We start from the raw sequence: 26,502 nt of genomic DNA, 5'->3' as shown, positions 1-26,502 counted from the left end.
AAGTAAGGTGCAGGGACGGAATGCATTGTGTGAAAGGCTTTCTCTAAGGAGGTTCTGGGTCCAGGTCTAACCTGGTAAGGTAAAACACCTAAAGTAACTCATATTTATACTCTTCCAAAACCCTGCTTCCTAATATTTCTAGTGAAATCAAGTTACAAAGAATATCAAAAGCGACCTTCACAAGGAAATGAAGTGCACTTCACACAAGTGCAGCAAAGTATATCTGCCTCGAGTTTTTTTTTTTTTTTAAACACTGGCTGGCCTGGGTTACTTCCTTCTCTCTTAAGGTTGCCTCTCTGAGTTACTGTCCAATCAGCTAGTCCCCTCAAAGATTTCCCATGGATTTCTCCAATTTACTATAATCATTAATTTAATAATTTTTGTCTTTTTCAGATTATGCCTTCCATGTGTTTATCCTGTTAAAAATGTTATTTGATGAAGAAATAAAGGAAAATGGCAGAGCATGGCTGACATTTTTAAGCTGGAAAAATTGGAATCTTCCCTACGCCAAAAAAGCAGAATGTGTAGGAACCACTGAATTAATGATTACTAAGGTCCTTCAGGCTCTGGTTATGTGAAAGGTATGAGAACCGAAGCCAGAGAAATAAAAGGTCACATTCCAGGCCAAACCAGACCCCACATCTTTATAAAGGTCTAACCCACTGTTATGGCAGAGGTCACCCTAGAGCAGTGGTTTTCAACCAGGAGTGACTGCCTCTCTCAGAAGACATTTGGCAATATTTGAAGATATTTTTGGTTCTCACAACTGGGTGAGCAAGGTTGCTGCTACCTCTATTGGGTAAAGTCTGCTAAATATCCTAAGATGCAGGACAGCCACCCACAACAAATAACCATCTAGCCCAAAAGGTCAGTAAGTACTGAGAATCTCTGCTTACCTCTCTCCACAAGGTAGCTTATACTTTATTAACTTAACCACATCTGAACTCAAATTTCAACAAACATTCAGGAAAGAAACATTAGGGAAATCCACATCACAGGAAGATGTGTGGCCTAAGATTACTTTGGCAGGCAATTGACAATACAGTATCAAGACTTCTACTTTCTAGTTTTACTTACATAGTCACATGCTACCTCTGAAATTCAAAATTCTCTTTTCATTAGACATTATATTTCAGTGGTTTAAAAGTGTATGTGAGAAGAAGCTTTGGAACAAGATAAGTCTGCCTCAACTTCTAGGTCTAACACTTACTAGCTATGAGACCTTAGCCATAGCTAAGCTAAATGTGTCATTTTCCACTTTACAAAAGCTCTATCATACATGTCCTAAACTACATTTTGCTTAATTTTGTGCCACATGACCTGATTAGAGAAAGAGTTTTGTTACATTTTTCTTAAAATCTTTTTTTTTTTTGGTAGCACACCATGCAGCTTGTGGGACCAGGGACTGAACCTGGGCCACAGCAGTGAAAGCCCAGAATCCTAACCACTAGGTCACCAGGGAACTCCCTGATTGTTTTTTTTTTTTAATACCTTAAGTATATACTATTTTTATTTGTCAATTATACCTCAATAAAAGGAAGGTTTCTGACTTGACTTTTTTGGTATGAATAGTTTTACATAGGATGTATTTTTGTTCTATTTTCACCATTAAATTGTAACTGCCTAGAAAGCCAGAACAGCAAAATAAATACCTTTTGTATAGCAGTCTTTGAACTATTTCCAGCCCCACTAGCAATTTTACCAAGATATCAACATCGGAAAACTCACCTCTAGGCAGGACCCTACCATGCTTAGAATGAATATAGGCTTCAAACAATACTTTGTTTCTTTGACTTTAATAATTAATACATACCCCCAAAAATCTACATTTATCCACTAATCCACATTTAGTCAATTCCTCAGTATTCAAAATTATAGTTAAAATAACTACTTAAAAGAAAAGGGAGATATTTGGGGCAATGTCTAAAATATCTCAATGTATTAGATCAAAACGACAAATTTACAAGCAATTCATAGCATTATTCCATCATTTATAGGGGACACCTCTCTTTTTTATTTCAAAAGCTAAGTCACTAAAAGTTCAAATCCAACACAGAAAGAGACTGCTCACCTCTGGAGATTTCTTTATGTTCTGGAATACAGCATAAGCAATAAGTGAACTTGAACCTATAACACTGGCAGAGATAAAAGACTATCATTAAACAGGACAGTTGGGGCTCCTTTGTTTTTGCTACTTTTTTTTTACAGCTTTATTGACATATAATTGATGTAAAATAAACTGCACAAATGTTTTAAAAATATGGAATGCTTCACGAATTTGTGTGTCATCCTTAAGCAGAGGCTATGCTAATCTTCTCTGTATCATTACAATTTTTAGTATATGTGCTACCAAAGTGAGCACTTCACAACTTATTTTGCAGATCAATCCTGTTGACCAAATTGTCCTTTGATTTTCAGATGTTACCCTTCAATCTGTTTTTTTTGTTATTATTGTTGTTGATGTTATTACATTTTATTAATCAGATAATGTCAACATGGTAAAGAACAGCATTTCTAACTAATGAGTAAAAGCAAATCCCCAGGGAAAAAATATAGAAACTTCAGAATTCTCCAGTTTTGCTTGTCTCCAGTTTTGCTAGTTGTACTAGTTCAAAACAGTCACATTACATGAGGTTAAATAAACCTACCTCAGAGTAGCCATAACAAACTGTATCCACTGTATTGCAGAAAATAACTAAATAAAAAGAGAAAGTAAGAAAAAATTAAGCCTTTTAAATTTAATATTCAACCTTTCTCTAATTTCACTGTTTGTTAAGTATCTGTGCAGAGCACAAACTCTTCAGTGCCTAATCAAAACACACTACAAGTCTGAGAATGAGTAAGAAGGGTGAACAGGCCCCTGGAAAGCCAGGGTGGCTCCTTTCTTCCTCCCTTATTGCTACATGGCTGGGAAACAGTGAGATAAAAAGAATAGACAGGTGGATAGAAAATGACTGAAGGAAAAAAAGAGAGTTGGATGAGAAAATTAATAAAGGGAAGAATAAAATGGAAAAGAGGTAGAAAAAGTTAAATTTTAAGAGAGAACAGACAGATATGTGGAAATAATGGGTAACAGAAAAGGCAAACAAATACTAAATAAAGTTGACTGACAGACAGCTAGACAGACAGAAAAAACAGAATAGTAAGCAACAGGGGAAAAGGAAGAAGAAACGTTAGTATGGAAAGAGATGCTGTGAGTGAAAAATACAGAACAGGGAGGAAGGAAGGGGGATCGAAAAACAAAGAGAGGGGCTGCTTCTAGTCTCACCAAGTTCCAATTGTCCTCCAAAATGCTAGCCTCTGGTAGGAAGGCCATACGGACTTCAGCCTCAGCTAAATTCAAGCAGCCTGATCCTTCCTGGTCAGGTTCTGAATCCCAAGCAGTAAACAGGTAGCTCCACCCTTAACCCAGCTGGGCTCCTCCCTACCCAATCCTGCCCTGTATCTTGAGGGCAAGGAGAGAAGTAGCGACAAGTGGAGGAGAAAGCCAAGCAGAAAGAACAAAAATAGAAAGAGCAGGTGACAAGGAAACAAAGTTCTAAAAAGCATTAGGAATTGTAAAAAGGGGCAAGATGTAGGACTAATAAAAAGTACAGAGAATCAGTTACCATGAAAAGGTAAATAGAGCTGCAAGAGAGAAATAGAATAGAAAAAAGGGAGAGAAAAATAGGGAAGAAGGGAGGTCTGTTTGAAACCTGTCCCTCTTTAGGGACAGAAGCCTGTGTTGGGGAAGACAGACTAAGTTTTTAGTAATATCTGGAAAAGGTGTGAAGAGAAAGGGTTATTAATGTCTCATAATACTAATGTTTTCTTAAATATTCTGTACCAAAATTCCCACCATAAATACAATAAATGTAATATTATATAATATTTGTAATATTTGTAGTAATATTACGTTTATAAATGTAAATATAATATTACTAAATTACACAATTCATTGAATATGCTTATGTTTATATATCAACTTTGTGTAAAATGCTGTGTTATGGAAAATATAAAGACAAAAAAGATCAGACCCAGATTTCCAGGAGCTTAAAATATGTAGGAAAAATAGCTTGAATACCAAATCTCAAATAATCTGTACACAAAAATAATATACACTGATTGGCATTTGAACATTATTTGAAAGAACTGATAAAATTTGGACAAAAACTGGGGGAAGGAGAAAGCAGAAGGAAGAACGTTTCATTTACATAACCATTTATCTTTCATCTAACCACACACTCATATATTTTACAAATATTTATTGATAACATAAATTAGATCATTTGCATGGGTTGAGTAATTTAAATATATTATTCATTTATTCATATGAAATTAAGAATATTATGTGCAGTGGAATACAGGACATTGTTAAGTAGAGGTAGGCTCTAATCACTTTGCTTACATTATTAGATAAACAAATTAAAATAGCAGTATGTTTCTGGATCAGAAATCCCTACCATAAAATCTTAGGGAGTCTTTTGAGGCCTCTAATCATACGTCTATCTAATAAGGGTGAGGGGACTAATGACAGTCTCACCAAGTGATAAGAGAACGCTTTTGGACAAAGGACTCTTGTCTCAGTCAAGAACAAATCTCAGATTGTTCAGAGAACAACCATGGCAAATCAGTCTGCTGTTCCTGACAAGAGAACTTTTTCTCTTTTGGCATCTATTCTAAAATGTCTTATGCCACCAACCAACATTTGGGGATTTACTTTTCTATTTTTCTCTCTAAATTAAGCCCCTCCCTTCTGTATATTTAGCACTGTTTCCCTTTGAAATGTCTTTGGAATCATAATTCTCCCATTTCCCTTTCTACAAGGGCTAACCCAAGCCCAAATGATGAACTGGGTGATATTTATTTTCAGTTTTGTCTTTTCTTTTTACTTAGCTCCTTAGCAAGCTGAAACACATCTCATTTCTCAATGTAACAGGCTACTACTATATGTTACATATCAATTTCAGTTAACAGGTATTCATTAAACTTCTACCATGAGTGAGTTACTGCAGTGGATACAAAGTCAAGAAAAACACCTATGTAGTAAAGTATTTTAATTTAAGCAAAAATAGTACTTAAAGAAAATTTCTAGTAATAATAGCTACCAATTATCAAGTGCTTTCTCTGTAAGCATTTTAATCCTCAACACAACCTTTGAGGTAAGAAGTATTATTCTTATTTAACAGATGAAAAAACTGAGGCTTAAAGAAGTTGTGTCATTTTCCCTCTTGTTACAGAATTATCAAGTGGTAACACCAACATTCAAACTCAGTCAGTCTGATCATAGTTCTCACTCTTAACACATACAGTACTCTTAACAGGAAACTGGTTAATGGGAAAACAGGGAAAGTTAATTTAAAAAATTAATGGGACATCAAAAGAATTCTTTTATTAGGCAATTGCTTCTAAGATATGACAACAAAAGCACAAGTAACAAAAGAAAAAAATAGATAAATTGGTCTTCTTCAAAATTAGAAACTTTACTGCTTCAAAGGATACCATCAAGAAAGTAAAAAAGGGCTTCCCTGGTGGCGCAGTGGTTGAGAGTCCGCCTGCCGATGCAGGGGAAACGGGTTCGTGCCCCGGTCTGGGAAGATCCCACATGCCGCGGAGCGGCTGGGCCCGTGAGCCATGGCTGCTGGGCCTGTGCGTCCGGAGCCTGTGCTCCACAACGGGAGAGGCCACAACAGTGAGAGGCCCACATACCACAAAAAAAAAAAAAAAAAAAAAAAAGAAAGTAAAAAAGACAACCCGCAGAATAGGAGAAAGTATTTGTAAACCATGTATCTAATAAGGGACTTATATGTAGAATATATAGAGAATTCCTACAACTCAATTAACACAACCCAATTTAAAAATGGGCAAAGGTTTGTTTTTTCATTTTTTGTTATTTTGGCTGCACCTCACAGCTTGGGGGATCTTAGCTCCCTGACCAGGGATGGAACCTGGGCCCTGGCAGTGAAAGCACCAAGCCCTAACCACTGGACCGCAAGGGAATTCCCGGGCAAAGGTTTTAAATTAGAGATTTCTCCCCAAAATAATACGAATAACTAATACACATGAAAAGATGATCAACATCAAAAGCCACCAGGGAAATACAAATTAAAATCACGAGATGACATTTCACACCTATTAGGATGGCTATAATAAAAAGACAATAGCAAAAAAAAAAAAAAAGACAATAGCAAGTGAATGTTGAGAAATAGGAAACCTCATACACAGCTGTGGAAATATAACATACTGCAGCCACTTTGCCAGTTCCACAAAAGGTTAAACATATCCTATATGACAGCGCCTAGGTATAAACCCAGTTCTATTTCTAGGTATATACCCAAGAGATTAAAACATATGTCCACACAAAAACTTCGACACAAACGTTCATAACAGTGTTACGCATAATAGACAAAGAGTAGAAACAACACAAATGTCCATCAACTGGTGAACAGATAAATAAAATATGCTATATCAGTACAGTGGAATATTATTTAGCAATTGAAAGAAGTACTGATACATGCTACAACATGGATGAACCTTGAAAACATTAGGCTAGGTGAAAAAGCTAGTCACAAAAGACAATGTACTATATGACTTCATTCATACAAAATGTCCAAAACAGGGTATTTCCCTGGTGGCCCAGTGGTTAAGAATCTGCCTTCCAATGCAGGGGACGTGGGTTCGATCCCTAGTCAGGGAACAAAGATCCCACATGCCACGGGGCAACTAAGCCCATGCGCCACAACTACTGATCTTGTGCGCCTCAACTACAGAGCCCACGTGCTCTGGAGCCTGCGCCACAACTAGAGAAAACCCACACACCACAACTCGAAAGAAGCCGGCGTGCCGCAACAAACAGCTCACACGTCGCAATGAGCGCCACGACAAAAGATCCCACATGCTGCAAGGAAGATCCCATGTACCGCAACAAAGATCCAACGCAGCCAAATAAATTAATTAATTTAAAAAAATGTCCAAAACAGGCAAATTTACAGTGACAGAAAGTAGATTAGTGTTGCCTAGAGCTAGAAAGGTAGTTTGGGAGGGAATGGGGAGTGACTGCTAATGGGCACAGGCTTTCTTTTTAGGATGATAAAAATATCCTAAAATTAGATAATGGTGCTGGTTGTACAACTCTATAGATATACCGGAAACCACTGAATTGTACACTTTAAAAGGATGAATTGTACAGTACGTAAATTATATCTTAATAAAACTGTTATCCAAAAAAATGAAGTTTGGGACATAAGCAAGGAAGGATATATCCCATTGTTGAAACTCATGGTATAATGATTAATGGACAACATGTTTCTGTCTCTCCTACTGAAAAGAATAATATTTAGAATAAAAAGTGTAAAACATTGTAAGAGGGAACTGAAGATAAAGATTGTAAGAGAGCACCTGACTGCTCTAAATGAATACAGCACTCCTGGCCTGAACAAATTACACTCCAGGGCTTTGGTAAAACTTGCAGGTTAACCCAATAAACCACTGAATGAAATCTGAGAGTTCATGTAAAACTGGAAAAATTGCTAGAAATTGTAGAAATTGCTAGAAGTTGTAGAAATTGTAGAAAGCTGTTGATAACTAAAAATTTTTTGTAAGGAGAAAGGATAGTAGAATCTGCAAAGATCTTAGTATTTATCTCAGGCAAGATTCTAGAATGAACTATCCAAAAGATGTGTTTTTATCAATTTATTTATTTATCTTTGGCTGCATTGGGTCTTTGTTGTTGGGTCTTACTTGCTGCACATGGGCTTTCTCTAGTTGTGGCAAGTGGGGGCTACTCTTCGATGCAGTGCACAGGTTTCTCATTGCGGTGGCTTCTCATGTTGCAGAGCTTGGGCTCTAGGCACGCGGGCTTCAGAAGTTGTGGCAAGTGGGCTCGGTAGTTGTGGCTCGCAGGCTCTAGAGCACAGGCTCAACAGTTGTGGCGCATGGGCTTAGTTGCTCCACAGCATTTCGGATCTTCCTGGACCAGGGCTCAAACCCGTGTCCCCTGCATTGGCAGGCAGATTCTCAACCACTGTGCCACGAGGGAAGTCCCAAGATGTGTTTTTAAAGAATTAGAAAAAAGAAGATGTGGTATATATACACAATGGAGTATTACTCAGCCATAAAAAAAGAATGAAGTAATGCCATTTGCAGCAACACAGATGGACCTAGAGACTATCACACTAAGTGAAGTAAGTCAGACAGAGGAAGACAAATATGTGATACCACTTATACATGAAATCTCAAAAAATGATACAGGGACTTCCCTGGTGGTCCAGTGGTTAAGACTCCATGCATCCACTGCAGGGGGCATGGGTTTAATCCCTGGTCGGGGACTAAGATCCCACATGACGTGATGTGCAGCCGAAAAAAAAAAAAAGACACAAATGAACTTACTTACAAAACAGAATTACACAGACATATAAAACAAATTTATGGTTACCAAAGTAGAGAGAGGGGAGAGGGATAAATTAGGAGTTTGGGATTAACATATACACACTACTATATATAAAATAGGTAAACAACAAGGTCCTACTGTATAGCACAGGGAACTATATTTAATATCCTGTGATAAGCTATAATGGGAAAGAATCTGAAAAAGAATCACTTTGCTGTACACCTGAAACTAACACAACATTGTAAATCAACTATACTTCAATAAGAAAAGAGAGCAAAATTTTTTTGGCAAAGAAAAAGTTAGCAACATTTTACTTTAAAAATCTAGAGTCTGGGGCTTCCCTGGTGGTGCAGTGGTTGAGAATCTGCCTGCCAATGCAGGGGACACGGGTTCGAGCCCTGGTCTGGGAAGATCCCACATGCCGCGGAGCAACTAAGCCCGCGAGCCACAACTACTGAGCCTGCGCGTCTGGAGCCTGTGCTCCGCAACGGGAGAGGCCGTGACAGTGAGAGGCCCGCGCACCGCAATGAAGAGTGGTCCCCACTCTCCGCAACTGGAGAAAGCCCTCGCACAGAAATGAAGACCCAACACAGCCAAAAATAAATAAATAAATTTATATTAAAAAAAAACTACAGTCATTCTATCCAATAAATATGTAATGTGAGCCATATATGTAACTTAAAAGTTTCTAAAAAACTTTTAGAACAGGTAAAATTAATTTTAATAATATATTTTATTAACCCAAATATTTAAAATTTTGTCATTTCAACATATAATCAATATAAAAATCACTGTAATATTTCACTTTCTTAATTACTTTGTAATTCAGGGTGTATTTTACACTTATGTCTCAATTCCGGTTAGCCACATTTCAAGAGCTCAGTAGCTACATGTAATTTTATTTATTTATTTATCTATCTATCTATCTATCTATCAATGGCTGCATTGGGTCTTCGTTTCTGTGCACAGGCTTCCTCTAGTTGTGGTGAGTGGGGGCTACTCTTCATTGAGGTGCGCAGGCTTCTCATTGTGGTGACTTCTTTTGCGGCAGAGCACCGGCTCTAGGCCCGTGGGCTTCAGTAGTTGTGGCATGTGGGCTCAGTAGTTGTGGCTCACAGGCTCTAGAGCACAGGCTCAGTAGTTGTGGCACATGGGCTTAGCTGCTCTGCGGCAGCTAAGATCCTGGGAAGATCCTGGGATCTTCCTGGACCACGGCTTGACCCATGTCCACTGTATTGGCAGGCAGGTTCTTAACCACTGCGCCACCAGGGAAGTCCTACATGTAATATTATAAGTGGCATTTTTATTTACAACTAGATTGTAGAGGCTCTTGCATTTGAATTTTACCCTGCAGAGGTGCCATTATAAACTTCTGAGCAAATAAATGACATGACATAATTACCATATAACTAGTCCTTAGTGAGTATGTAGTATATGCCAGGCCCTATTCTAAATGCTTCCTATACATTAATTTAATCCATTCACAATCCTATGAAGCAAATATTATTATTATCCTTTTACATGATACTATCATGAGTAACATGTTGGCAGTGTGCAGGATAGATTAAAAAGGGAAGAGTCTGGCAAGAATTAGGTTATTTTTATTTACTTACTTACATCCCACTTTGACCTAGATAATATTTCAGGTGGCTTATGACAGTGCATAAGATAAGACAAAACAACATGAATTGAACATGGGACAAAAGAAGAAAGAAAAACATCTCTGCTGAAATGATCTGATCCCTGGATGTTAAAATCTCTATGCATTTTTTAATGTCACTTTATTGAAAAAACAATATTAAAATAAGAGAAATCTAAAGTAAAAAGTTTGCTGCAATCTCATCTAGTCAAAATGAGTTTTACTTTTGTTATTTTAAGTCTTTGTCCTTATGCATATTCAATTTTTACATGTTTGTAGTAATTCTATAGCTAGTATTTTATATTCTACATTTTTGCTCAACATTATTCCATAATAACCTTTTTTCCTTTTGTTAGAGTCTTATTTTCTTTCTCTCCACTCCCCTAAACTGTAACCAATGCAAAACGCCTGGCATATTTCTCTACATCATTCTCTATTCTCATTAAAACATATCGATATATATATATATATTCTTCTATACATACACACACACACACATATGTATACAGAGGTTGTTACAGTGGTATGGTAGGTTTTTAAAAATGGGATCATATATTTCTGTATACATTGCTGTTCTCACCTGTTATTTCATGGATATCTCTCCACTTTAATATAAATAGTTCTAATCAATTTTGATAGCTGTATAGTATTCCACATAAGATAATTTACCCAACATTTCCTCTCGTGGTGGACATGTAGGCTGTTTTCAGGTTTTGTTTTCCTTAATTTCCTTTATTTTTCGTTCTGCAAACAATTCTGTGGTAAACATCCCTACATCCCCGCATATATAATCTCCTTCTTTGCTGATGTTTTTATTACTAAAAGATTCCAGAATGGAATTCTTTTTGTTCCTCAAACATTTCAAGCTCTTTTTCATTCTGTATTATTTTATTGGTCACGCCATGCAGCTTGGGGGATCTTAGTTCCCCCACTACAGATCGAATCCAGGCCCCCAGCAGTGGAACCACAGAGTCCTAACCACTGGACCGCCAGGGAATTCCCTATTTCTCATTCTAGAACCTTTGCACATACTAGTTATTTTTCCTAAAATGCTTCCTAACACATAGTAATCTGCAATTTAAATTTATTTATATAATTATTTAATGTTTGTTTCATCAATCAAGGGTAAGTTCCTTGAGAGCTGAATCCCATTCATGCTTTAGGTCTTATATCAGCTCAAATATAATTGTTTTTAGAGGTTTTCCATGCACCTCAATGCAAATTAATCACCCCCATCATATTCTTTCATAAGCCCTCAACTTTTCTTTCTTAGAAATCATCACAATTTGTAATTATATATTTATTTGTATACTTATTTAATGTTGGTCTCTCCTCTAGGACTGCAGGGAGCACATCTATTGTGTTCACCAGTGTAACCCTTGCCTCTAGAAGAGTGTGCGGTGCGTAAAATATGTTCAGTAAATAGTTATTAAATATTGAAAGCTTCTTGGGACTTCCCTGGTGGTCCAATGGTTAAGAATCTGCCTTCCAATGCAGGAGACACAAGTTCGATCCGTGCTTGGGGAACTAAGATCCCACATGCCATGGGGCAACTAAGCCTGCTCACTGCAACTACTGAGCCCGTGTGCTCTAGAGCCCGCACGCCACAACCAGAGAGCCTGAGCGCTCTGAAGCCCACACGCCAGAACTAGAGAGAAGCCCACAGGCAGCGATGAAGAGCCCGCGTGCTGCAACGAAAGACCCCACGTGCCGCAACTGAGACCCAACGCAGCCAAATAAATAAAATACTTTTTAAAAACTGGTATGATGTGAATAATCCTGCTATTAAAAAAAATATTGAAAGCTTCTTAAAGGAGGATGGGGCTTGGAGAAAATCATACTGTGGAGTAAATTTTCCTTCTATAACAATGTTTTAATGTGAAATCTGCTTTAAGTGTTCATTAAGACATCTATGTCAAAAAAACTAGCGTTAATATCACCAAAGCCTTGCAGGGGAAAAGCAATTAGCTCTAAGGGATGGGATAGCTCCAAAGTACAATACGTGATCTAAGAAGGGAATGCAGAGAGGAACAATGGAATTTTGAGAGACAGCTATGGAATAGTTCCTCTTTCATTGACTTGATTCATTTATTCACTGCACAAGAATGTACTGAGCATCTACCATGTGCCAGACACTGTTCTAGGTGCTGGGGATATAACAGTGAACCAAAAAGACAAAACAAAAATAAAAACAAAAACAAACCCATCCCTCACGGGAAACAGATACTTAGAAAAATAAGCAGGGACTTCCTTAAGTGGTCCAGTGGTTAAGGATCCGCCTTCCAATGCAGGGGACGCAGGTTCAATCCCTGGTCGGGGAACTAAGATCCCACATGCCGTGGGGCAACTAAGCCCATGTGCTCTGGAGCCCGTGCACCACAACTAGAGAGACCGTGCGCCAAAACTACTGAGCCCGCATGCCCTGGAGCCTACAGGCCACAACTAGACAGAAGCCCGCACGCCGCAATGAAGAGCCCACGTACCGCCACGAAAGATCCCGTGAGCCACAACTAAGACCCAATGCAGCCAAATTAATTAATTAATTAATCAATTTTTAAAAAGAAAACAAGCAAATTATACAGTATGTTAAGTTGAAGAGTGCTATGGAAAAAAAAATAACAGAGAGAAGGGAGATGGAAAGCAGGAAGGTGTCAGGGAGAAGCAGTTTTTTTTTAAGTATGGTCAGGGTAGATCTTAAGAAGCTGACATTGGATCAAAGACTTAAAGGAAATGAAGGAGCCGGCCATATGAATATCTTGAAGAAAAGTGTTCTAGAGGGAGGAAGCCAGCACAAAGGCTCTGAGGCAGGAACATGCCTTGTGTATATGAGAAATAAAAGATGTCAATGCGACTGGGGGCTCACCAGCTTGATGATGTTAGAAAAAAAGATGGGAGAATTTATGTATTAGTTGTCTTAGCAGACCATGCCATTTTCCTTCTTCCTTACTCCAGCTGATACATTGAGTCATATGCACACTCAAGTAACATGCCTTGCCACCTCCTCCTTCCTACCTCACCCAGGGTGAGCCTTCTGATTTTCCACAACAGAGTCAACTGTGGGATTTTATGACTTCCTAAATATGGAGAGTTATCCTTGGCTTATTTGTGTAGATTGTTGTTGTCAAGGTCCTGAAGCCAACAATCTAATTATACCATGAGGTAACTGACTGGGACCAGGGCACTATTAAAAGGCAGCATTAAGACAATTACTGCACTTTTGCAATTCATAACAAAAGTACGAATACTTCCCTTCCCTCTCCAACCAATCCACTTCTTGCACTTTTCTCAAAACCTACTTCTAAACTAATCATGACTAAAAAGTCACTCCTGATCAATCATAGTAACTACCGTAGATGTGCTCAATGCATTTATTCACTCAGAGGTGGATAATAGCTCCTTATTGACTACAGGACAAAATAGCAATTTCCTAATTTGATTTTCAACATTCTCCCCTACCTGGGCTTAAAACTGTCTTACTATCTACTGTTCTGAGAACTCCCTCAAGCAAGCCGGTCATTCCCCAAAACATCATGCTCATTTCCACTTCTGCTCTTTTTTCACTTGTTCTCCACCTAAAATGTTCTCCGTTTCCACCTCCTACATGAAGCTTTCTTTAACCACCTTAGCTCACAGTAATTATCCCTTCTAACTTCTATTCATTTGTCTATGTGGTGCATTTTCTTTAATAATTTATTAGGGCAAACTCAAAAAATAAATTTTTCTGAACCTTCCCAACACACACACACACACACACACACACTGGACTCTCAAAATTTCTATCTAAACTGGCTGCCCAAGATTGGCTATTATCTTTGATGACTACTTTATACATACATACATACCTACACACACATTTATTGGACACATGCAATGGTTAACTTGGTGCTAAGCCCCTTATAATGCATTATACAATTTATTCTCTTACCAGCATATCCATTTGATCATCAAGTCTTGTGAATTCTACCCTATAAAAGTTTCTCAATTCCAACCTCACCTTTTCATCTTTCTAGTAGGTCCTATTACAGGACCTTAATCTCTCCCACCTAGACTACTGCAGTGAACCTCCCTGACCTCAGCTTTCTCCATTCCAATGCATCCCCTTTATTCCTGAGTGACAGCAAATCTAACGTCACTCTCTTAGCTACAGCCTCTGGTGGCTCCAAACCCTTTAGCTTGATAAGACCCTTTACAACGTGCCCATTTACCTTTACAGATTCATCATGCTTTCCCCCTTGCCAGAAATATCCTTTGGTGTTTGCCCTGCAAACACCTCCTCTTCTTTCAAGATCCAGTTCAAAAGTCATCTCCCGTCTATAACTTGACCTGACATTCCTGAGCAGGGCTGACTGAATCTCCATTTGTGCTTTCACGAGACTGTAATATAGTCTTATTTTCTACCGATTACACCGTAATGGTTATATTACTATTCCCACGTCTCCTTCCACCACTGAGTTTGTTCAGTACACTGCTATCTCTTTCCTCTCGATTCTGTATTCCCGCAGGCAAAAACCAGGATCTGGTGTAAACTATCCTGAACAAACACCTGTTGAGAATTACTAGGATTTAAAAAAAAAATACCTTCAGAGAGCCCAGGACACAGCTCGACGGGTACTCACCTTTCAGGGAAGCCTGTTTTTATAGGAGCCTGGAGCCTCCCTGGTGAGGCACTCACCACAGAGTAGGTCTCATATCGGACTGGGAAGCGGCAGGAGTAGCCCTGACTGCCATACTGACGAATAGCTGAGTCTCACTGACCAACTCGGGTCGTGGCTAAGGGAGGGAGAGGAGTATGACTGACTGAGGGGTAGTAGCACAGTCAGACGGACAGACTAACCGAAGGTAGCAACAGGTTCCCACCGACTGCCTGAGGGACCAAAGGCAGGAAGAAATGACGGCTGGCCTCGTCATCTTCGAAAAAGAGGATAGCCACCCAAGACCTGCAAGGACGCCGAGCACGCGCTTCGCGCCGCGACTCACGCGGAGGAGGACGGGAAAAGAGCAGGTTGGTAGCAAGCCTCGCTGAGTGCGCGTGCGCGGCAGTCTCTCCTTCCTCCTCTTCCTCCTCCCCTCCCCCAGCCTCTCCGGCACTGCCGTCCATCCCCCACACTGCCACGCGGCCAGGCCCGCTCACCCTAGGCCTGCTGGGGCTTCGCCGAGTGCGCACGCGCGGCAAGCTCCATTTCCCCGCCTCTCACGTGGCTCCTCCCTCTCACCCTAGGCGGCCTGGCTGTACACGTGAGCGCACCCGTGCCCGCCTTCCTAGCCATGTGACTCCCGGCTCCGCGCTTGCTCCACTACAGCCTTCCTAGCTCTTACTGCCAGAATCCGGCGTTATGGCTGCCGCCGTTATCCGCGCCGCTTCTCTCTCCCAGTTGTTTCCCCTTCTCCTGTTCCTCCTGCTCCTCTCTGCTCCGCAAGGCGGCAGCGGCCTGCACACCAAGGGCGCCCTTCCCCTGGATACAATCACTTTCTACAAGGTAACGGGGCGGGAGACATCACGCGCAGGTGCAGCCAGACTGCTCAGGGGAGCGCGCACCCGTGGGGGACACAGGGGACAGAGAGCTGGCAGGAGGTGGTCTGTAGCGATAATCCCGTGACTTCCCACCGTCCTGTAGGACTGGTGGAATCTGGGCCGAGGCCGTATCATGACCATGGAGCATACGTGTTCCAGGGTCCTCGTGCACCTTTGCAGTATTTGCACTTGCTTCCTCTTTTGCAAGAGAACTGCAGAGGTGCAGCCGAGGGAGCCGGGTGCCTCTTCCCGTTGCATATGGGAACAGGGCGGTGCCGGGCGAGATCCAATCCTCAAATCCCAAGTAGGAGACTCGGAGGGCGGTACTAGGTGGACGCCACCCGTCTGTGATGGGGCAAGGTTGGAAACGCGCGGCTCGTTAGTCTGCGTTTCAGCGCCCCTCTCTCTTTGGCTTGGATTGCAGCCACTGTCCAGATATTCTGCGTCTCCCTAAAAAGTGCTAGGGTTAAGAATAAGCTTCGGTTCAACCACCCTACAGTGAGTGTCTTGGGCCTGGTGACAAATAAAATCGGGTCGAGACATGGAAGGAAGGATTCGCCTCTACACCCGCCTTCATATTTACAGAATTGGGGTCTTGGCCTCGGTAAATGGACGTTGGAAATATTGAAGGCTGAAATGCAGTCCCAATCCCTTAATTTTACACCCGCTGGCACCTTTTTAACTTCGCCTATGAGATGGGCAAGCTAAGTGTTGAGATTTATTAATTTATTTTCTTAATTTGTACCCACTGCTGGGAAGTGACCCAAGAAGTGAAACCAAGAAGTGGAGCTCTAAATCTCTAAATCTATCTCAAGTGGTTTAACTCTTCGTATTTTCAAAAGGGTTCCTTGTGGAGTTGGCACCTGTGGGTCATTGAATGCAAAGTTTCAAGAATTTAAAAGTGTAGGTATGACTGGCTGGTTGTCAGGCACACACCCCACAGCACCCTTTGCTTTAGGGGGCTTTCCTGACAAAGTGACACCCCTACCACCCAAACATGGATAGGAGGTAACATCACAGACCAAATGTGACTTAGAGGGAAACTGCACTGCAACAGTAGTAGTATTTCCTAATCAATTGGTGTGCCTCCATCTTTACAGCTACCACCCTAGTCTAGGCTATGGTTATGTAGCCTCCTCACTAGCCTCCCTGTTTTCTCTCTGGAGCCTCTCAGTCCAGTAGCCTAAGTCCTACATGATCTGACCCTTGCTTCCCTCTCCTCTCATCTCCTAACCATTCTCGTCTTTGTGCCCTCTGCTCCAACCACATGCCGTGCCCTCTGTCCTTTGGCTGTTCCTAGCTCATTACTGCCTTAGGCCCTTTGTATTGGCAGTTCTTTGTGACTAGAACGTTCTTTGCCCAATCTTTGAAAGGCTGGTTGCACCTCGTCGTTCAGACTTGGGTTAAATGTTACCTTCTCAGATTTCCCCCTCCCCCAGTCTAAAGTGCCAGTCACATTACCTTGTTTGGTTTCTCTGTAGAGCACTGATCACTGATTTTTTTTTTCTTGTCTAGTGTATTGTGTCCCACACTAGGATATTATATGCTTGTGAAGAACTACCTTGTGTATCTTGTTCACTGATCATCTGCACAACCTAGCAGTTTACCTGTTACCTAGAAGATGCTCAATAATAATTTGTCAAATGAATGAACAAATGTTTTCTCCAGTCCCTTTCTAAATCTCACTCTCTTCCATCACTATTGAACAAAAGGGGAGCTCCCTGGGGTTACCATATCCAGGAGACTTGTTCCGTGCTTTGCCTTTCAGTGATTTCCAGTGTCTTTTTTTGTTTCTTGCCCTTTACCATCACTAAAAATGAGAAACCCTGTCTGTTTTCTTTACTGCTGTGTTCACTTAGAACAGTGCCTGGCACATGTTAGGTCCTCACTACCTTTTTATTGAATGAATGAATGAATAATGAATTCATCTATACATTGAAGAAGCAAGTTAACTAAATGTAGGTTATGGTGGAGCTGATTCCTCAAGGATGAAGAAAGGAGAGACTTCTATTTCTTTCTCTTTTTTTGGCCGCGCTGTGCCACATGTGGGATCTTAGTTCCCTGACCAGGGATCGAACCCGTGCCCGCTACATTGGAAGCATGGAGTCTTAACCACTGGATCACCAGGAAAGTCCCGAGAGAGATTTCTAAAGCAGTTAAGAGGTACAGGTTGAGTAAAAGAACAAGAAAAAATTAGCTGTGCAAATGTTTGCCGTTCAAAACCATTTTGCTGATGGCTAAGAATGGTGAAAATAAAAGATGAAGGCCTCTCAATTCTATTTCAATGTTACACCACTGTATGATTATTAATATTATTCCATAATATAAATGTAGGCCCCTTGAAGTTAGGTTTTCATGTGTTCTTTTATAAAATTTTCTTCCTGGACATGTAGCATCTGCTCTCAAAGCCTGCCCTGGTTTTGTTCATTTATCAGATATTTTCGGAGCATCTGCCACATGCCAGGGCACTGTTGGGCACTAGGGATAATACAGCAGAAAACAGGTCAGAGACGGTCCTTATTCTCATAAATTATATTGTAGTGGAGAGGACAGACAACAAGCAGATAAGGATTTCGGAGAGTGATTAATGCAGTGAAGAAAGTAGAGGGCAGTAGCCTGCTAGAGTATGACGGAAATGAAGCAGAATTAGATGGTATGAGTGGGGGAGGCCTCTCCGTTAGGAGAGGACATTTGAACTGAGCTTTGACAACCATGGAAGGAACCAGGGAAAGGGCACTCTAGCCAGCAGAGACAGCAAATGAAAAGGCCCTGAGTGGGAATGTTTGGTGTGTTGAACTGAAATAAGGCCAAATGGGCCAGAGGGATGTGATCTGATTTATATTTTTAAGTCTTCCCTGCTCTTAGACTCCAGAACTCAGACTTTTTGGGGTCAGTGACCACTTAAAGATTACCTGTTCTGGTCCCTTCTCCCTCTTCCCTTGTGTCCTCTGGCGCTGTTAAATTTTTTTTTTTTTTTTTTTTTTGCGGTACAGGGGCCTCTCACTGTTGTGGCCTCTCCCGTTGTGGAGCACAGGCTCCGGACGCACAGGCTCAGCGGCCATGGCTCACGGGCCCAGCCGCTCCGCGGCATGTGGAATCCTCCCGGACCGGGGCACGAACTCGTGTCCCCTACATCGGCAGGCGGACTCTCAACCACTGCACCACCAGGGAAGCCCTAAATATTTTTTAAAACCTAAAACGAAATGGACAGCAACCCACAGTAAGAAATAAGGACTAACAAAAACTGGACTGATGTCAGCTTGACTTAATTATGGCAGGGATTGCCTGTGATGAAAAATTAACCCATAGTGATGACTTTGATTAGAAAAATTAAAAGTTGTAGGAGGAGGGGAGGCAGTACTACCAACCAGAGGCAGCTTATTAGATAAAATCTATGCATTGGGTGAAACCATCAAAATGAAGTTTTGGAATTCCTCAATAAGTTAAATATAGAATTGCTATATGACCCTGCAGTTCCACTCCTAGATATATTCCCCAAAGAGATGAAAACAGGTGTTCAAACAAAAACTTGTACACAAATGTTTATAACAGCACTATTCACAAATAACCAAAAGGTGGAAACAACCCAAATGTCCATCTACTGATGAATGGGTAAACAAAGTATGATATATCCATACAATGGAATATTTATTTGGCCATAAAAAGGAGTGAAATACTGATGCATGCTACAACATGAATGAATCTTGAAAACATTATGCTAAGTGAAAGAAGCTAGACACAAAAGGTCACTTATTGTATGAGTCCATCAGAGTAGACAAATCCATACAGAGAGAAAGCAGATTAGTGGTTGCCAGGGGCTGGGGGAAGGAGGATTGGGGAATGACTGCTTAATGGATACGTGGTTCCTTTTCGGGTGATGAAAATGTTCTGGAACTAGATATTAGTGATGGTTGTGCAACACAGTTAATGTAATAAATCCCTGTGATGTAAATTTTACCATAATTGAAATAGAAGTCTGGACCCTGACAGTTTAGGTCTTAGAGATCTAACTTCAAGGAAACTGTAGTTTAGGGAGGGGACATTGTCCCAAGCCTGGCCTCTCAGCAACTTCCTATGAGCCCGAAATTGCAGAGTGCAAACTCTGGACTCCCTAGCCAGAGCATCCTCCGTGGTGCCAACTCCTTTATAGACGGTTGTTTGGTTTGGGTCAGATTTCTGGTTCATTGCCAGAGAAAGGCCCCTGGGATGATGGGCACGACAGGGGCCAATGTTACGTGTGCTAAGGATGCGTTTCCTTAGCCTTACCAAAAGGGCCACTGGAGGAGAAGGCCTTAGTACATCTATAGCATTGTTTGTTCCAGACAGTTTGATTAGTGTGAGCAACTACTTAATGGGCTGCTCAATAGTAGACACCGTCAAATTGTTAAGTGAATCAATGGGTGAATGAATGAATGAAGGTTAGTATATGAGAGCTTGTCTCCCTTGTGGGCTTGTTTTCCACTCTGTTTCTTAAACAGGGGTCCCTTGGGAAAGGGAATTAGCCCCAAAGGTCCTTGGGAACCCCCACTTGCTCAGCTCTGTATGCCCTCAGGTCATTCCCAAAAGCAAGTTCGTCTTGGTGAAGTTTGACACCCAGTACCCGTATGGTGAGAAGCAGGATGAGTTCAAGCGTCTGGCTGAAAACTCAGCTTCCAGCGATGATCTCTTGGTGGCAGAGGTGGGGATCTCAGGTATGGACAAGTCTGGGATGACTGAGGAGGGCAGAGGGGGAGGAAACTAGGAATTATTTCCCTACTTGTAGGGGGAATACCCAGTGCCTTTCTGTCTGAGCCACACACGAGGAGTATAAATGGGGTCATGTCCTCTCAAGGAGTCTGGTACCCACGGCAAGCTTAGCTTGAGCAGATTCTTTGACCACAGAACCTCAGCTCAGCCTTGCAGGTGCCTGAGGGGAGGGAATTCACCATCCTTCACCCTTCACCCACACTGACATCAAACATACTGTGAGAGCTTGGAGCTCTCCTTGCAGGGGACTGTAGTCAGAGGGGGTGCCTTGCCTCCCGGGGGACAGCGTAGTCAGTTTTTCATCTTCATTTCAACTCTTTTTTACCAAAACTATTGGGTTTGGGCTTTAGCTCAAATCCACCAGAGCTGCCACTAAACCAAGGGTAGCTCTCAATGATAGGGACAACTTTAATACATAGTTGCCAACATTTAGTGGTTTTTCAGTCTGTAAAGATGTACACAGACATTGCATTTCTAATCTTCACTTGAACCTCGCCTGAGAACGAGATGGATTATCTCCTTTTTATACTTGTGGAAAACTGAAGCTCAAGGAGCTTAAATGATTTGTCTCGGCTGCGGGGTAGCAAGGGGCTCATTCAGAACTCCTCCTAAGTGTGTATTCTTAGGAGGAATGGAGTAGGTTCTTCCCTCTCTGCTTCCTCCCAGCTGAGATGCCACAGTTCCCTAGTGAGCTCTTGAGTCTGGCCTTGGATAGAGGTAGCTGTCACACTTCTTCAGGGCAGTCGATCAAGTCTAACTCAACTGTGAGTCCACTCCTTTGGGGCTTTAATAATATTAACAATAGCTGACATTTCTGAAATGTTTATTACGTGCCAGGCCACTGTGCTAAGTGTTTTACATGCATGTCATCCTGTGGCAACTCTGTGAAGAAAGTTTTATGACTCCCCAAATGAAGAAACAGATGCTTAGAGTAACTTGCTCAAGATTATAAAGTGCCAGAACTAGGATTGGAACCCCACACTTCCTATACTACTACCCAGTAATAGGTGGTCTTGGCCATTTCTTCTTGGCCAGGTGTAAGAAACCAGTTGTAGCCCTTGGGGTTGCTCCTGCCTTTGGGGAAAGACATAGCAAATACTAACAGCTACCACATATTAAACACTTAACTCTGCCAGGTTAAGTGCACATATCCCCTCATTGGGTCCTCCCAACAGACCTCAAGTGGTAGGGACTGAGTTCGTTACCTACCAAACATTCACTAAGCTCCAGCCAGACTACACTTTGTAATCCTTAAATATACCCAGCTCATTCCTGCCTCAGAGCTTTTGCACTTGCAGTTCTTTCTGCTTGAGACACTCTTCCCACAAATTGATGTGTCTGCTATTGATGTGTCTGATATGTCTCCTACATATTCAGGTCTCTCAGCTCATGGCATCTTCACAAGGAGGCCTTCCATGACCGCCCAAAGTGGGCCTTCTCACCCAGTCACTGTGTCATATCACCATTTTATTTTCGTCATAGCACTAATCACTTTGGTTCATTTGTTTATTATCTCTCTTCTCACTTTTTGAAGAGTATGATGAGCTCCTTGAGGTCAGAGAGCTTGATACTCTTAATCACCCTAAATCACAACTAAGTCCCCAGCACTTAGAACAGTCCCTGGCACATAGTGGGCATATAATAAATATGCAGAATTCCCCTTTTTCAGGTGAGGAAAATGAAGTGCAGAGAGATTAAAGGATTTGACTAATGCCACATGGCTAGGAAGTAGCAAAGGAGGAATTCAAACAGCTGAGATTCTTCTTCCCCTCGGCTCAGATAGGCTTCACAGCAACCTACTGCCATACCTTCCTCATGTCTTATTCCTTGTTTCTGGTTTCTATTCACAGATTATGGTGACAAGCTGAATATGGAGCTGAGTGAGAAATACAAGCTGGACAAGGAGAACTACCCAGTCTTCTACCTCTTCCGGGATGGGGACTTTGAGAACCCAGTCCTATATAGTGGGGCAGTTAAGGTTGGAGCCATCCAGCGCTGGCTAAAAGGACATGGGGTTTACCTAGGTATGCCTGGTTGCCTGCCTGCGTACGACACCCTTGCTGGAGAGTTCATCAGGGCCTCTGGTATGGAGGCCCGCCAGGCCCTCTTGAAGCAGGGGCAAGACAGCCTTGCAAGTGTGAAGGAGGCTGAGAAGAAGTGGGCCGAGCAATACCTTAAGATCATGGGAAAGATCGTAGACCAAGGTGAGGACTTCCCAGCCTCAGAGATGACCCGGATCACCAAGCTGATTGAGAAGAACAAGATGAGCGATGGGAAGAAGGAAGAGCTCCAGAAGAGCCTAAACATTTTGACTGCCTTCCAGAAGAAGGGGGCTGAGAAGCAGGAGCTATGAAAAGGCACTCCAGGGTTTTCAAGGGTTTGGTGGGGTGGGGAGGGGTAAGCTACCTGCTGGCTATGAGACCCTCCTGGGATATAAGGGAGTGGTAGGAAAAGTGGCACTAAACCAGAAATCTGAGCATGCCCAGATATTGATGCTGGTGTGACTATGCTTGGAACGTCTCTGTAACCAGTCCGGTATAGCTGGAACATTTACTCAGATGGCTTGTGAAATTCCCCCTCAGAAGGAATTGGTGCTATAAAGAAGAGTGTACTGCCCAGGTTTTTGACAGATATAATTCTGATTCAATTAAAGTTTCTGTGTTTTGGTTAAAAGGACCTGAAGCCATTCAGTTTTCTTTTACAAATTATACTTTGGCCTATGGCCTGCTTTCTCCTTTGAATTTATTTTTTAATCTAAGGTGGTGTGGACTCTGCTCTACCAGGGTAACAGACTACCCTGGTAACACTGTGGAAACTAGTCCCAGCTCAAGGCCTACCTTTATTACTTTCCACAGGTGTTCAGATTCAAGTGGACTGATTGCGAGTGGTAAAAGGCATTGTCCATTTTCTGGTCCTTAAAATTGAATGGCAGTATAGTTCTTTTTCATACTCCATGAGATACGTTCAGCAAATTCTTAGTTTTACCAATATAACCTGGTAGGTTTTTTAAAGAGTTGGATTTAGACAGCTAAATGATACAATTCAGTCCAATTTGAAAGTTTTTTTAGAAAGGGATAGTTTTCCATCTAAGTCACTTTGTCACTGTTAGTTACTCAATAAGTACCAACTTTTAAAAAGCAGAGTGGGAGAGCATCGTACTGACTTTCAGGTCTCTTAGGAGTGATAAGCAATAATCTGCAATAGTAAATAAGCTTCATGTTAACATCCAAACTTTCATATTAAACTTTGAAAATATCAAACTGCAGCTCCTGAAATACATCTAACTGCACGCACATAAAGAAATTTAAGTTGAGCAGAGTTGGCAAATATAACCTCAGATTGTCTATGTCCCTCCATTTCAGCCAGATTGGGTATTTAAGATCACTGGAAACAAAAAATGTAGGAAAACAGGAAAACCCATGTGTTTAATTGGATAGAACCAAAAAAAAAAATTGTGCAGCTTAAGCTAACAGTTCAAATCAACTAGATAAAAGATGTTCAAACCTAAACACCTGACATAGCCAGTGAAGATACTCTTAACATTTGACAAAAGAATATATATTAGGCCCAACAATTTCAATATGTCCCCTACTCATTAATTCTAATTGAAAAATTTGTAAGATCTTTTTGCATGCTTCTCACTGGTAAACTTGCTTGAGCTGTTCTAATTTTTTCTCATCTACCTAAAACAGGGTCACTTCCAAAGAATTAAGTATTCGTTGTCTTATGGAAATCAGAATAAGACAAATGACAGGTAGGGAGAGAACTCTAAAACTAAGTGCATTCAGTCCCTGAACGTGGCCTCCTCTCAATTGTAAGAGAAAGAAAAGGGGCAACACGTCTACAGGTACTTCACTGGATGGGTCCATGCTGGGTATCATTATTTATAAGCCTAGGGTCTTGAGTTTAAGAAACACAGGCTATTGGACAGGACTAGATTATCATACATCAGAGGCTCTTTGTGTGAAGTATTTTTCATTAAAGATAGGCCCTCCCTGTTTCTAGTTTAGAATCTGTAGTGATTTGCATATGCCACATAAAAATCTTCCCTAACACATCAAATGGATTCCTTCCCTCTACTTCTTAGCATATAATCACTAATATTGTGGCTCAGATGCTACTAATCAGACTGTTTAAGGGAATTTCCAGATAAACTGAAGCACATGAGCCCCTGGATCCAATATGAAGAATCCTATGCTAAGGACCCTGCAAGTTTTCTCAAATAGTGCCAAGGATAATTTTAATTTACTAATAATTCTTGGTAATTGGTGCCACACACACACACACGTAGGCATTTGAATCGCTTCAGGAGAGACGGATTATTCAGTAGAGAGCCAAGACAATCTGAGGATTTGAACATGGCCATCAAGATGAAGAATGTGAGATGCTGTGTATGAGGCCGGGGGAGGGGGGACATGAGACACTCTGGATTTTAGCTCATTTCATCATTGCTTAAGAGTTTGAATCTATCCCTTAACCCCACTGGGTGATCTTAGTAGCCTTATCTGCAATAACTGCTTTTCTCATATGAAAAATAGTACATTACCTGGGACCCACTTTTACTAAAATATATGGAAGCTGAGGTTGCAAACAAGCTCTGTTCCCCAAGCATAAACTATAGGTACCCCACAAATAACTTTTAAAAGCATTTGGGGGCTTCCCTGGTGGCACAGTGGTTGAGAGTCTGCCTGCCAATGCAGGGGACACGGGTTCGTGCCCCGGTCCGGGAAGATCCCACGTGCCGTGGAGTGGCTGGGCCCGTGAGCCATGGCCGCTGAGCCTGTGCGTCCGGAGCCTGTGCGAAAAAAAAAAAAAAAAAGCATTTGGTTCATGGTTGCTTAACCTCCACTTGTTACTATGAAACACATGTCTGCATCGAGGTAGTCACAGCATCTCAAAAATAGGGAACATGAAGAAGTATAAACCTGAGCCCGCCTTTTGGGGAAAGTCAAAAATGGCAGTGAGGTATATCCAAGTGCCCAGTTTTTGTTAAAGGAAAAAGAGAATGTTGGGGTGGAGTTAATTCATAACTGAAGAAGCAGGCAAGAACTTTTTCAGGGCTCAAATAAGGGCATTTAGTATCATAGGACAGAAAGGAAACTAGGAGGAAAAACAAACAGCTCCTCTTTCTACTGTGTTGTGTGTCTGAATAAATGATCTCAGCCTATGGGTTCACATACCCTTGGATAAATCATGTCATCAGCCTGGCTGAAATCCTCCAGTAACTTCCCACTAAATTTAGAAATCTTATTTCCTCCCCTGGGTACAAAATCCTGATTGCTCTAATCCCCACTCCACCTTCTATCTCAATCTGTACCCCCTTTCCGCTCCTTTCATTAAGTCCCAGGCACTTGAGCCTTTTTTTTTTTTTTTTTTTTTTTTGCGGTATGTGGGCCTCTCACTGTTGTGGCCTCTCCCATTGCGGAGCACAGGCTCCGGACGCGCAGGCTCAACAGCCATGGCCCACGGGCCCAGCCGCTCCACAGCACGTGGGATCTTCCCAGACCGGGGCACGAACCCGTGTCCCCTGCATCGGCAGGCGGACTCTCAACCACTGCGCCACCAGGGAAGCTCGTGAGCCTTTTTTTTACAGTCACTGGAACATGCTCAGCAGTTTCCTGCCTTGGGGCCTTTGACTTGTATTCGCTTTTCCATGGCTGACTCTTCATCATTCAGGTCAGATGGCACCACTCAAGAGGTCCTCTTGTGACCCCACTTATCACATACCCTGACATATCATTAATCAGGACTTAATTACAAACTAATATTTATTTTTATTGTCTCTTCCCCCACTTCAGCCACTAACTAGGATATAGAGTTCATTTACCATTATATCAGCAGAGTCTAACACAGAATCTGGCATGTAGTAAATAAGTGCTCAACACATAAATGTTGAATTAATGAATGCGAGCACGCAAGGTACTTTAAACAAAATAACTAGTGGCCTTGGAATAATTTTAAATTTACAAATATTACCATCTTTCTGAGGAATATAATACAAAATTGAGATGACTTATACCATTTAAAAGGTTGTGGCTTCTAGGAATCTGAACAAAAATGAACCAGGCAGGAATGCCAACTTAAGATGAAAGTGTTTAAATAAATTAACCCATCCATTTTAAATAGATTTGCTATGCTTCACTTAATTCTGAACAAGGAAGAATATATACTTCCCATATTAATAAATCACAGCAAAAAAGTAGGAAGAGTTTCAATAACAAGGCTGTAGATACATTG

General features: G+C 41.4%; 2 protein-coding genes across 2 annotated transcripts in view; one reads left to right on the top strand and one right to left on the bottom strand.

Annotated features, from left to right (window-relative positions):
- TMEM116 (transmembrane protein 116) overlaps positions 1–15,105 on the bottom strand; it is a gene marked incomplete at its 5' end in the record, with an annotated part of 106,838 nt that extends 91,733 nt beyond the window's left edge. The window contains 3 exons of the mRNA XM_079718137.1: positions 2,072–2,135; positions 14,680–14,777; positions 14,842–15,105. Of these exons, the coding sequence (XP_079574263.1) occupies positions 2,072–2,135; positions 14,680–14,777; positions 14,842–15,105 (426 nt within the window). The remainder of the gene's footprint in view (positions 1–2,071; positions 2,136–14,679; positions 14,778–14,841) is intronic.
- A 235-nt stretch (positions 15,106–15,340) lies between these two features.
- On the top strand, positions 15,341–22,941 carry ERP29 (endoplasmic reticulum protein 29; the record flags this gene model as incomplete). Its single annotated transcript, XM_079717728.1, has 3 exons — positions 15,341–15,484; positions 20,072–20,210; positions 22,116–22,941. 3 exons carry the CDS (start codon positions 15,341–15,343, stop codon positions 22,616–22,618), a joined length of 786 nt encoding a protein of 261 aa, XP_079573854.1. The 3' UTR covers positions 22,619–22,941.
- Between the last annotated feature and the right edge of the window lie 3,561 nt (positions 22,942–26,502).

Source organism: Hyperoodon ampullatus, assembly GCF_949752795.1.
Source record: "Hyperoodon ampullatus genome assembly, chromosome: 13".
NCBI lineage: Eukaryota > Metazoa > Chordata > Mammalia > Artiodactyla > Ziphiidae > Hyperoodon > Hyperoodon ampullatus.
This window is presented reverse-complemented; position numbering and strand designations above follow the sequence as displayed.